This window comes from Callithrix jacchus, chromosome 19 (genome assembly GCF_049354715.1).
Source record: "Callithrix jacchus isolate 240 chromosome 19, calJac240_pri, whole genome shotgun sequence".
Classification (NCBI taxonomy): domain Eukaryota; kingdom Metazoa; phylum Chordata; class Mammalia; order Primates; family Cebidae; genus Callithrix; species Callithrix jacchus.
In genome coordinates, this window is record NC_133520.1 from 23,364,016 (window position 1) to 23,376,654 (window position 12,639).

Here is a 12,639-nt window from a genome sequence, read left to right on the forward strand (position 1 = left end):
CTGGGCATGGTGGCTCACGCCTCTAACACCAGCACTTTGGGAGGCTGAGGCATTGGATCTCCTGAGGTCAGCCTGGCCAACATGGTGAAACCCCTTCTCTACTAAAAATACAAAAAATTAGCCAGGCGTGGTGGTGGGTGCCTGTAATCCCAGCTACTTGGGAGACTAAGGCAGGAGAATGAAAACTGGTCAATGAAAGCTCGTTACAGTACACATGTAAACCCTGTGACCTGGCTTTCTGCAAGTCAGGCAAGTGCTTCCATCTCCCTTGAATCCAGAAGGCAGAGGCTGCAGTGAGCCGAGATCGTGCCACCGCACTCCAGCCTGGGTGACAGAGTGAGACTTGGTCTCAAAAAAAAAAAAAAATGGCTGGGACAACAACATAGATGAATCTCACAAATGTAACATTAAGCAAAAAGCAGCCAGATTCAAGAGTACATGCTCTGTGATTCCATTCATACAAGGAGTTAAACAGGTACAACCAAAACCATCTCAGTCAGAAGTCAGAGCATGGTGACTGGGGACAGTGCCTGGAAGAGGCCCCAAGGGGCATCTAGACTGTTGTGGCCATGTCGGCGATATGGACGTACTTCCTTTGTGAAAATCCACCACCAAAATGTTCACAAGTTCTTTTGAAAGAGGGGATGTGGGGAGGGGGGCGAGGTTATATGAGATTATCTTTCATGTTTTATACTTTTTGCATTATTAAGCTTTTTGACAATGAACATGTATTTTATAATCAGAGAAAAATACTGGTTTTATAACGTGCCATTATGATGATTATGAGATGCCGGGTGTGTCTCGGCATGGGATTGCCACAAAGAAGACTATAAGGAACTTGGAAATGGGCAAGACAATTCCTGGGTGTCTTCTGAATGGGATCTGGGGAGTTACCAGCAGACCCTTCTGGACTTATGGGATTCTATAGAGGTCCCGTCTTTCCTTGTTGTTGAGCTACTTTACAATTCTGTGAACTGCAGAGAACTGAGTGTAATGGAATGATTCTTGTTCATAGAGAGGCCAATGAATTTTGTCCCATAGAGATTTAATTGATATTACTCTGTGGATGTTGACAAGTTTTGTGTCTGTTAGCAAATTAATTTCAGTGTTCCTTTGTCTTTGAATTTTTCTTGTTAAAATTCTACTGGTTCCTTTATCAATTTATCTTTTTGAAAAAATATTGTCCTTAAACAGGACCCTGATGGCAGACGTGATTGCTGAACCCTCCCTCACTGCCTGGGAACTTTTTTTTTTTGAGATGGAGTTTTGCTCTTGCCCAGGCTGGAGTGCAATGGCGTGATCTCGGCTCACCGCAACCTCCGCCTCCCAGGTGATTCTCCTGACTCAGCCTTCGGCGTAGCTGGGATTACAGACACGTGCCACCACGCATGGAGACAGGGTTTCTCCATGTTGGTCAGGCTGGTCTCGAACTCCCAACCTCAGGTCATCTGCCTGCCTTGGCCTCCCAAGTGCTGGGATTACAGACATGAGCCTCCGCACCCAGCCACTGCCTGGGAACTTCTTCCCCAAGGCTCTGTAGTACTCTCTCCCCTCTTCCCTGCAGCCCCAGAGCTGTCCACCCCCAAGCTTCCTCCTACCCAACCCTCTCCATCCCTCTGCCTCTCAGTGTGTGAGGTAGACTTGGGGGTGGGAAATCAGGGGTGAAAGCCACTATGAATACTGAGTCAGCTAAAGAGAGTTGCTAAATTGGCCTAGGGCTCTCATGAGGGTCCATCATCTTGATTCTATAGGAATATGCAGTTTGAAGATCTAAAGAGCTGGGAGGTTCTTACAAGAGGTTTCCTCCTGTGGGCAGCACTGGGGTGGGGTGGGGTGGTGAGATTCCCCTAAGGGTACCTCCCCGCCCCAGGGAAGCTGATGGTGGGCAAGGCCCCCCGAGCACACTCACCCACAGTGTCAGGCTTGGTACACTGGATGTGCATGTAGCCACTCTCCCTCATCAGGCTGTAGAAGACCTTCTCTTTGAAGGGGTACAGCAGCTCCATGTCCCTCTCGGTGTAGCCAAAAAACCTCCCGAAACGCGGTCCCAGGAGAACAGTCAGGGTGGAGAAGTTGCTTAACACCAAACACATGTTCAGGTGCAGGCCTTTCACGTGGCTGAGGACAGAGAGAGGGGCCCAGGTGAGGCTCCGCTGGTGTCAAGGAGAGGGGGAGGGGAGAGATGGCGGAGGAGGAACAGGCCTCGGGGCTGAGGAGCCAGCACAGGGCCAGCCCCTTTCAGCACCGGCCCCTCTGGGGAGGCCACAGGAGTTGAGGAAAATCAGTTTCTGGGGAGTTCTGCTCTGGGCTGTCACAGAGCTTGGTCCAGCCGAGAGGTCTAGTATCTGACCTTCCCCTCCTCTCACAGGCCTTCTCTGCCTGGGAACCTGACCCAGAGCCGCTACCCTGGATTATAGACAGGAGAATCCAAGTCAACGTGCCCTAGGCACTGCTGAGTGACAGGACACATGCCCTCCCCTCCCCTGCCCAGAGGTCCCCCTCTTAGAGGACACACACACACACCCCCATGCCCGCGAAGTGACCTCACCTGGGCACCAGCTGGGCCATATTGGTGCAGATCAGGGACCCCCAGTCCCCGCCTTGAATGTAGAATTCCTGGAAGCCCAGTCGCAGCATTAGCTTGTAAAAGATCCTGGCGGTGGCCACCGTGTTGAACCCTAGCCATGGTGGGGAAAGGCACAGAGTCACAGGCAGGTTGCTCCTTGGGCCCTCTGGGTGTTCTGTGAAATCTCTCAGCCCTGCCTCTCCCCAGGTGTATGTAGATGGGGAAAGCTCTGAGGCAAGAAGGAATCCTGGAGTGTGGCGTCTCCAGCCCCCGAAGGCGGCGGCATGCCTGGGCCGGCCTCTCAGGCCCCTCCCTTCCCAGCTTCCTCGGGCCAACTCCCTGCTCACCCTCCCGGAGGGAGAGCCTAGTGGGAACACCTGGCCCGCTCTGCGTGAGGACCGGGCAGTTATGGAGCCTCCAGCAGCCCATACCCTTCTTGCAGGATGCCTCCGAAAAGCCGTAGCCAGGGATGGAAGGGCAGATGACTTCAAAAATGTGCTCATCGCTCAGACCGTGGTTCTTAGGGTCAGTCAGGAGTGGGATAATCTTATAAAACTCATAGAAAGAGCCAGGCCAGCCGTGCACCATCAGCAAGGGCTTCGGGGTGCGGCCTGCAGGCAGCTGGGGGGGCTTCACATGGATGAAGTGGATGTCCAGCCCTGGAGGAACAAAGCACAGTCAGGGTGGGGGGAGTAGAAGACCCTGTGCGGTCAGGCTCTGGCACCCCCTAGAGCCTGGATATTGAGTAATGCCACCCTTAGTGCCCCCCCATGGTACTGATGACAGTAATCATGGCTGACACTGGTTTCACGCTCACACTGGCTCCAGAAGCACCAATGTCCTCACTCAGGCTTCCCTGCAAGGGAGCTACATGACCAATGTCCTCACTCAGGCTTCCCTGCAAGGGAGCTACATGACCACCTCCCAGTTTCCTCAAAGGTGCCCCCTGACACAGGGCCAGGTCTGTGCAGGCACTGCTGGGTTCCCAGGGCTCAGGACAGCTCCTGGCCTACAGCAGGGCTCCATAAATACTTGTTCAATAATTTAAAATTTGGGGGGCAAGAAGAAAGCCCTATATATCTAGCAATACAGGATTAATCAAGTAGATTATAGCCTGATAGTGTACTGGAGTACAATACAGTCATTTAAATGGACAGTGAAGATGTGTACATATTTAACATAGAAAACAGATCAGTAGGCCAGGCGCGGTGGCTCACACCTGTAATCCCAGCACTTTGGGAGGCTGAGGTGGGCAGATCACGAGGTCAAGAGATCGAGACCATCCTAGCCAACATGGTGAAACCCTGTCTCTACTAAAAACACAAAAAATTAGCTGGGCGTGGTGGCACGGGCCTCTGGTCCCAGCTACTCGAGAGGCTGAGGCGGAAGAATCACTTGAATCCAGGAGGCGGAGGTTGCAGTGAGCTGAGATTGTGCCACTGTACTCCAGCCTGGTGACAGAGCAAGACTCCATCTCAAAAAAAAAAAAAAAAAAGGAAAGAAAACAGATCAGTAGATATTTCTGGGAGGTAAAAGCAGATTATCAAGTCACATCCATTGTGTGACCAGTTTTTGTAAAAAGTCATGTATGTGTATACTCTAGTTATACCGTGTATTGGTAAATTTTAAAAGAGGATAGACTCCAAGACCGTAAAAAGCAGCCGAACACGGTGGCTCATGCCTGTAATCCCACCCAGCACTTTGGGAGACCAAGACAGGTAGATCATGAGTTCAGGAGTTTGAGAACAGCCTGGCCAAGATGGTGAAAAATACTAAAAATCTCTACTAAAAATACAAAACTTAGCCAGGTGTGGTGGCGGGCACCTGTAGTCCTAGCTACTCGGGAGGCTGAAGCAGGAAAATCGCTTGAACCTAGGAGGTGGAGGTTGCAGTGAGCCGAGATTATGCCACTGCACTCTAGCCTGAGTGACAGAGCAAGACTCCATCTCAAAAAAAAAAAAAAAAAAAAAGAGCCAGGCACGGTGGCTCAAGCCTGTAATCCCAACACTTTGGGAGGCTGAGGCAGGTTGATCACGAGGTCAAGACATCGAGACCATCCTGGTCAACATGGTGAAACCCCGTCTCTACTAAAAAAATACAAAAAATTAGCTGGGCATGGTGGCGTGTGCCTGTAGTCCCAGCTACTCAGGAGGCTGAGGGAGGAGAATTGCCTGAACCGGGGAGGGAGAGGTTGTGGTGAGCCAAGATCGCACCATTGCACTCCAGCCTGGGTAACAAGAGCGAAACTCCGTCTCAAAAAAAAGAATGTAGGGCCGGGCGCGGTGGCTCAAGCCTGTAATGCCAGCACTTTGGGAGGCCGAGGCGGATGGATCACGAGGTCAAGAAATCGAGACCATCCTGGTCAACATGGTGAAACCCCGTCTCTACTAAAAATACAAAAAATTAGCAGGGCATGGTGGCGCGTGCCTGTAATCCCAGCTACTCAGGAGGCTGAGGCAGGAGAATTGCCTGAACCCAGGAGGCGGAGGTTGCGGTGAGCCGAGATCGCGCCATTGCACTCCAGCCTGGGTAACAAGAGTGAAACTCCGTCTCAAAAAAAAAAAAAAAAGAATGTAAAAAGCAGTTCTCCTTGAGCAGTAGATTCTGGTACTTTTACTTTCTCTTGGAGTTTCCAATTTTTCTACAATGAACAGGTATTAAATACATAATTTTTTTCATACACATTGACAATATGTTATCTTTTTCTAATTATAAAATAACCTTTTCTTTAAAGTGGAAGACTTTTGGATCTGGTGTGGTGGCTTGTGCCTGTAGTCCCAGCACTTTGGGAGGCCGAGGCGGGCAGATCACCTGAGGTCAGGAGTTCCAGCCCAGCCTGGCCAACATGGCAAAACACCATCTCTACTAAAAATGCAAAAATTAGCCAGGTGTGGTGGTGCGCGACTGTAATCCCAGCTACTTAGGAGGCTGAGGCAGGAGAATCGCTTGAACCTGAATCAAAGGTTGCACTGAGCCGAGATCACACCACTGCACTCCAACCTGGGTAACAGAGCAAGACTCCATCTCAAAAAAATAGAATAAATAAAGTGGAAGATTTCTTTTTGTAAGTGCAATGCTGGAAACATCATCATAGCCAAGGGCAAGTGAACGGATTCTAGTCTCCTCTGGACTGACTTGGTCCTCCACATATCAAAAGAGAGCAGCCCCTTCCCAGGCCAGTGCCCTGGACAGCACCTGGGCCCTCATGGCACTCACAGTGAGGGTGGCTGCCGTGGCTGGAACCCTCTGCCACCAGGGCTGGTGCAGTCAGCGTGGTCTAGCTAATGTTCTGCTCTGTTGTTAAAAAATTATATATAAATAATATGTTTACTGTAGAAAACTTAGAAAATACAGATAAGCCAAAGGGGGAAGATTCACATGTAATACCACTCTCTGAAGACAACAGGTGTTGTCTGTCTAAACTGTATTTTGGAACAGGTTTAGAATTGCTGAAAAACTGCAGAGTCCAGAAAATTCCCATATACCTCACACCCACCAGGTTTCCTCCATTATTAACATTTTATGTTAGCATGGTACATTTATTACAATTAATGAACAACTAGGACTGAGACAGTAACTATAAAGTCCATAGTCTGATTTCCTTAGTGTTTAAGCTTTTTTTTTTTTTGAGATGGAGTCTCACTCTGTCGCCCAGACTGGAGTTCGGTGGCACCAATCTTGGCTCACTGCAGCTTCTGCCTCCCAGGTTCAAGCAATTCTCCTGCCTCAGCCTCCCAAGTAGCTGGGATTACAGGTGTGCGCCACCCCTCCCGGCTAATTTTTGTATTTTTTATAGAGACAGGGTTTCACCATGTTGACCAGGCTGGTCTTGAACTCCTGACCTCAGGTGATCCACCTGCCTCGGCCTTGCAAAGTGCTGGGATTATAGGTGTGAGCCACCGTGTCCGGCCTAAACCTTTTATTATATGGCGATAACACTTAATATGGATTTCAACAGATCTGTGAGTGCCCAACACTGATGGCGCTCTGTTGTACAGCACATCTCTAGGACACATGCAGCTGGCAGGACTGAAACTCCACACGCCATCGGCAGCGCTGTTTCCCCTCTTCCCCAGCCCCGACAGCCACCCTTCTACTCTCTGCTTCTGTGAGTTTGACTATTTCAGATTCCTCATACAGGTGGAATCATGTGGTATTCATCCTTCTATGCTTGGCTTATTTCACTTAGCGTTATTTCCTCAGTTTATCCATGTTGTCACACATTGCAGGAATTCCTTTTTTTTTTCTTTTCTTAGAGATGAGGTCTCACTGTGTGGCCCAGGCTGAAGTGCAGTGACACAATCACAGTTCACGTGTAGCCTCAACCTCCCAGGCTCAAGCGATCCTCCCACTTCAGCCTCCCAAGTAGCTGGGACTACAGGTGGACAACACCATGTCTGGCTTATTTTTGCTATTTTTTTTTGTAGAGATTGGGTCTCGCTATGTTGCCCAGGCTGGTCTCAAACTCCTGGGCTCAAGCCATCCTCCCACCTTGGCCTCTCAAAGTGCTGGGATTACTAGTGTGAGTCACCATGCCCAGCCAGGATTTCCTCTTTTTATTTTTGAGACAGAGTCTTGCTGTTGTCTCCCAGGCTGGAGTGCAGTGGCACAATCTTGGCTCACTGCAACCTCCACCTCCTTGGTTCATGCAATTCTCCTGCCTCAACCTCCCAAGTAGCTGGGACTATAGGTATGCGCCACCATGCCCTGCTAATTTTAATATTTTAGTAGAGACAGGGTTTCACCATGGTGGCCAGGATGGTCTCGATCTCTTGACCTCATGATCCGCCTGCCTCTGCCTCCCAAAGTACTGGTATTACAGGCATGAGCCACCGCGCCCAGCCAAGATATTTTTTTAAAAGCCCATAGCTCATAGTTTGCCTCATGGGTCCCCGTTTCCCTTTGTGGGAGGAAATACTCTCTTTGACTTTCCCTATAGGTCTGGCACCCATAGGATGCTCCAAGACAGGGCTGCTGGGTCAGCACCCCGGAGCTGAGAAGGGCTCAGGATGGTGGCACTGGGCTTGGAGGGGGTGGGGGGGGTGGGGACCAGGTATCAGGGCTGAGGGTAAAGGAAAAAGGGACAGGCAGGGAGTCTGGAGACCTGGTGCCTCAGGCAGTTCCCTTCTCCCTGGATGTGATGGGGTTGGGCTTTCCTAGAGGTCTCGCACCCCTGAAAGCCCTCAGACACTGGGACAGAGCCTGGTCGCCTGCGGTGGGAGGCCCAGGACGTGTGTTAGATCTGGAAGCTCAGCACGGAATGAGCAGGGAAGTGGCAGGGACAGGGAGGCTGAGCAGCGAGGCCAGTGTGGATGGGGACAGAACACTGCAGTGGCTGTTGGGGCCTGGGCTGTGAGCAGTCAGGAGTGCAGGAGTCAGTGCAGCGACAGAGGACCCTGAGAAGTCCACTGTGAGAGAGAAGAGGGAGGAGGACTTGGACCAACCCCAGCCTGGGGAGCCCAGGACAAGATTCAGGGGAATACTGAAGGTTTGTGGGGCCCGCAGACCAGAAGCTGCCCGCTCAGCACTGTGGGAGGTTGGGCAGAGAATGCAGGAACCCAGGACCAAACGACATGGACCAAGGCCAAGAACAGGCCTCCAGCCCTGGGCAGTGCGCCAGAACCATACATGGGTAAGTCCACGATGAACTCAATGCCGGAAACTGGCCCTTCTGGAGCAGCTGTACCCGAGGGAGGTTTTGCACAGTAAACGCCAAATGTCGCTGGGTGTGTAGCTCACGCCCATAATCTCAATACTTTGGGAAGCCAAGGTGGAAGGACTGCTTGAGCCCAGGAGTCTGAGATCAGCCTGGGCAACATGGTAAACCTAGTCTCTAGTAAAAATGTTAAAAAAAAAGAAAATTAGCTGAGTGTAGTGGTGCGTACCTGTGGTCCCAGCTACTTGGGAAGCTGAGGTGGGAGGATTGACTGAGCTCAGGAGGTTGAGGCTGCAGTGAACTGTGATTACACCACTGCACTCCAGCCTGGGTGACAGAGTGAGGCCCTTTCTCTAAAAAAACATGCAGTGTCCTGAGGAACCCTGAGAGGGTCCAGTGGGGTAAGGCTTGTAGCCGCCAGGAGGAAAAGGGCCCTTTACTGCCGGCTGCCTCTGGGCCTTTGAACATGCTGTCCCCGCTTTCCTGGACCACCTTCCCACACACCTGGCAAAGTCCCCCTCATTTCAGCTTAGGTTCCACCTCCTTCAGGAAGCCTTCCCAAACATCCAAAGGCAGACTGTGAGACTCATGAAGCTCCCAGAGCCTCCTCACAGCACTGCCACTGTGTGCCATAATTGCCCCTGAAGAGCCTGTGAGCTTTGAAGGAGGGACCCTGTCCTCCCTATGCATCCCCAGCCCCAGCGGAATGCCTGGGTACAGCAGGTGCCCTGTCAATTTCTGCTGGATGGGGCAACACGGGGATCCAAGTGAAACTCAAAGAAGCCAGGCACTTTCATGCCAGGGATCCAAACAGGAACCTCTGGTCATTGCACACCGCAATTTGCCTGGGAGGAAGTGGCTGGGATCCTCTTGTTAGACTCGTAACAGAAGATATCAAAATCCTGTAAAGAATACAGCAACACTCAAGAAGAGTCCAAATTTGAAAATCATTCCAGATTTTTTTTTTTTTTTTTTTTTTTTTGGTGTTCTTGGATGAGCCCAGGAAGCGTTCAAGCTCCAGGACACACCGCTGGGATTCGACTTCGCTTTTCTCTTGCTCGCCCTCCCTCAGGCCTGCCCTCCTTGCACCAGGAGAATAAGGATGTCTGCTGCCCAGGCACTCAGAGACAAGGTTTCCATCCATCCTTCCTTTCTCTCTCCTTTTTTAAAAGATGGGGTCTTGATCTGTCACCCATGCAGTGGTGCACTCATAGCTCACTGCAGCCTCGAATTCCTGGGCTCAAGCGATCCTCCTGCCTCAGCCTCCTGAGTAGAGCTGGGACTACAGGCACATGCCACCACACCCAGTTAATATTGTATAATTTCAGTTTCCTTTTTTAGAAACTTTAGTTTATTTGGCTGACCAACATGTCTTTCATATACTTTGACTAATTCCTAGAATTTTAATAAATTAAAATCTTAACTGTTCCTTGAAAAGGCCAAACTTTCTTAAACATTAAAAATAAGATTCCTATCATGCACAATTTCCTCAACATAAAAAATTAACAGGCTGGGCACAGTGGTGCTCACCTATAGTACCAGCTATTCAGGAGGCCTAAGGCAAGAGGATTGCTTGAGCCTAGGAGTTCGAGGCTGTGGTGAGCCATGATCACGCCTGTGAATAGCCACTGCTCTCCAGCTGGGCAACATAGCGAGACCTTGTCTCTTGAAAAGATGAATTGTACAGCAACCCACAGAGTGGGAGAAAACATTTGCAAATGCCATACAAGAGATTTTATTCAGAATATATAGAGAGTTCTAAAACCTAACAGAAAAAACAAAAATGGACCAAAGACATGTACAGACATTTCTTCAGAGAAACGATAAAGAATCTAATAAGTACCGCACAAAAAAATGCTCAACATCAGTACCTCAGGAAAATGCAACTCAAAACCAAAACTTTAGACCCATTAGCATGGCCCTTACCGAAAAGAAGAAAAGGAAAAAATACTGGCAAGGATTTGGAGAACTTGGGATTCTGAAGCATTGCTGGGGGGAAGGTAAAACGGTGCAGCCACTGCGGATGCAGTGTGGCGGCTCCTCAGAAAATTCAACACAGAATCACCATAGGATGCAGCAAGGCCACTTCTGGATACAGATCCAAAAGAACTGACAGCAGAATCTTTTTTTTTTTTTTTTTTTTTTTTTTTTTTTGAGATGGAGCCCAGGCAGTGGTATGATCTTAGCTCATTGCAACCTCTACCTCTCAGGTTCAAGCGATTCTCCTGCCTCAGCCTCCTGCGTAGCTGGGATTACAGGTGCCCACCACCACACCCAGCTAATTTTTGCATTTTTAGTAGAGACGGGGTTTCACCATGTTGGCCAGGCTGGTCTCTAACTCCTGGCCTCAAGTGATCCACCCATCTCAGCCTCTCAAAGTGCTGGATTACAGGCGTGAGCCACCGCACCTGGCCAAGAGCAGAGTCTGGAAGAGACATTTGTACACCCATGTTCACAGCAGCTTAAGTCACCACTGCCAAAGGTAGAATCAACCCAAGTGTCCCTCGATAGACAATGGATAAGCCAAATGTGGCTCATCCATACAATGGAATATTCTTCAGCCAAAAGAAGGAAGGACATTCTGACACATGCTACAAGGCGGATGAACATCAGTGCTGAGGAGAGTATGCTTAGTCAAATAAGCTATAAACATAAAAAGACAAATACAGTATAATTCCATTTCTATCCACTACCTAAGAGTAGTCAAATTCATAGAGACAGAGAGTGGTGGTCGCCAAGGGCTACGTAAGGGAAGAACGGAAAGTTAGCATTTAATAAGTACAGAGTTTCAGCTGGGAAGATGAAAAAGCTCTGAAGATGGATGATGGTGACGGTTCTATTACAATGTGAGCATGCTTAACGCTACTGAAATATATCTTAAGGTGGTTAAGATGGTAAATTTTATATAGCCATTTGACTAAAATTAAAAATAAATAGAAATTTAAAAATTAATAGTATAGGTTTGATTTTCTTAAAAAGCATTTGCATATTTTTGTTTGTTTTTGAGACAGGGTCTCACTCTAAGGACCAGGCTAGAATGGCACGATCTTGGCTCACTGCAACCTCTGCCTCTCAGGTTCAAGCAATTCTCTTGCCTCAGACTCCCAAGTAGCTGGGATTACAGGTGTCTGCCACCACCTAATTTTTGTATTTTTAGTAGAGACAGGGTTTCACCGTGTTGGCCAGGCTGGTTTCGAATTCCTGACCTCAGGTGATCAGCCCGCCTCAGCCTCCCACAGTGCTGGGATTATAGGTGTGAGCCACTGCACCTGGCCCATATTCGATTCTAAATCTTTCTGGGGTTAGAAAAATGCTTTTTCACTAAGGAAACTATTATTTCATCCCAATAATCCTGGGGTTACCTTCCCAAGAAAATTCTGAAAGATACCTTCCTTTCCTTCTGACATTGTGTGACAACCTGTGATACAGTTGGGACCTGAGGCTTAGAGATGCGGACAGACAGGACAGCGTTTCATAAGATCCTGACTCATTGAACAGTCATGACGTCATGGACTCCAAAACTCCAAGAACGGGTTGAGCTGCCCAGGGCCCTGCCCAGGGCTAAATCTCATCTCCATCCTTCCTCTCAAAGACTGCCACATAATTGGACTGGATGCTGTATTTCTTTGGTTTTTAAATTACATATATGTATTCCTGCCTAGTGCTAAAGATGGACAGATTGGTTGTGACTGCAATATTTTTGCACTTACAATTTATAAGTACATCGCAGTGACCTGTAATTTGGTTCTGAATCTCCCCAACTTTATCTGACTCTAAATCATTGTGCAAGAAGGCTGTTCTCATGACACACATCCCTCTGTGGCTGGCGTTTTGCAAACATACCTTCAATCTTAGTCTTGAAGTGAGGGTATCTGTTGAGAATCTCCACCTGCTTCTTCCAGTCAAATTCATTCCGCCAGTAGGAGATGACTTTCTTCAGATAGTTGGAGTTGAAGCCATAGTGGAAGCAGCTGTCTTCCAAAGGTGGGGTGAAACGGAACTTATCGATCCTCTGGTGTAAGTCCTAGAGCAAAATGTGGGACCCCAAAGAGAGAGGGATGGATATGGCAGAACACAAGAGAAAAGTTTGTTTCCAGAAAACACAGCAAACCCTGCAGCCACAAGACACTGCACTATGGTAGCAGCAAAGCAGTTTCCCACTGGCTAGTCCCAAAGCAGATGTGTTCTTCCCTTCTTCCTCCTTCACTACAGACTTCGCATTTTTCTTTCTTTTTTTTTTTTTTTTTTTTTTGGAGATAGGGTGTCACTCTGGTGCCCAGGCTGGAGTGCAGTGGTGCGATCTCAGCTCACTGCAACCTCCACCTCCCAGGTTCAAGCAATTTGTGCCTCAGCCTCCAGATTAGCTGGGATTACAGGCTGCACTACCATGCCTGATTTTTGCATTTTTAGTAGAGAC

General features: G+C 49.0%; 1 protein-coding gene across 3 annotated transcripts in view; it reads right to left on the reverse strand.

The window, feature by feature from the left end:
• Positions 1-12,639, reverse strand: part of EPHX1 (epoxide hydrolase 1) — a 37,204-nt gene that overhangs the window by 3,621 nt on the left and 20,944 nt on the right. For all 3 annotated transcript variants that reach the window (XM_002760595.7, XM_078356724.1, XM_008985319.5), the window contains exons 3-6: positions 12,066-12,246; positions 2,998-3,225; positions 2,549-2,678; positions 1,910-2,118 (exon numbers count right to left, since the gene is read on the reverse strand). In XM_002760595.7, the coding sequence (XP_002760641.1) occupies positions 1,910-2,118; positions 2,549-2,678; positions 2,998-3,225; positions 12,066-12,246 (748 nt within the window). The remainder of the gene's footprint in view (positions 1-1,909; positions 2,119-2,548; positions 2,679-2,997; positions 3,226-12,065; positions 12,247-12,639) is intronic.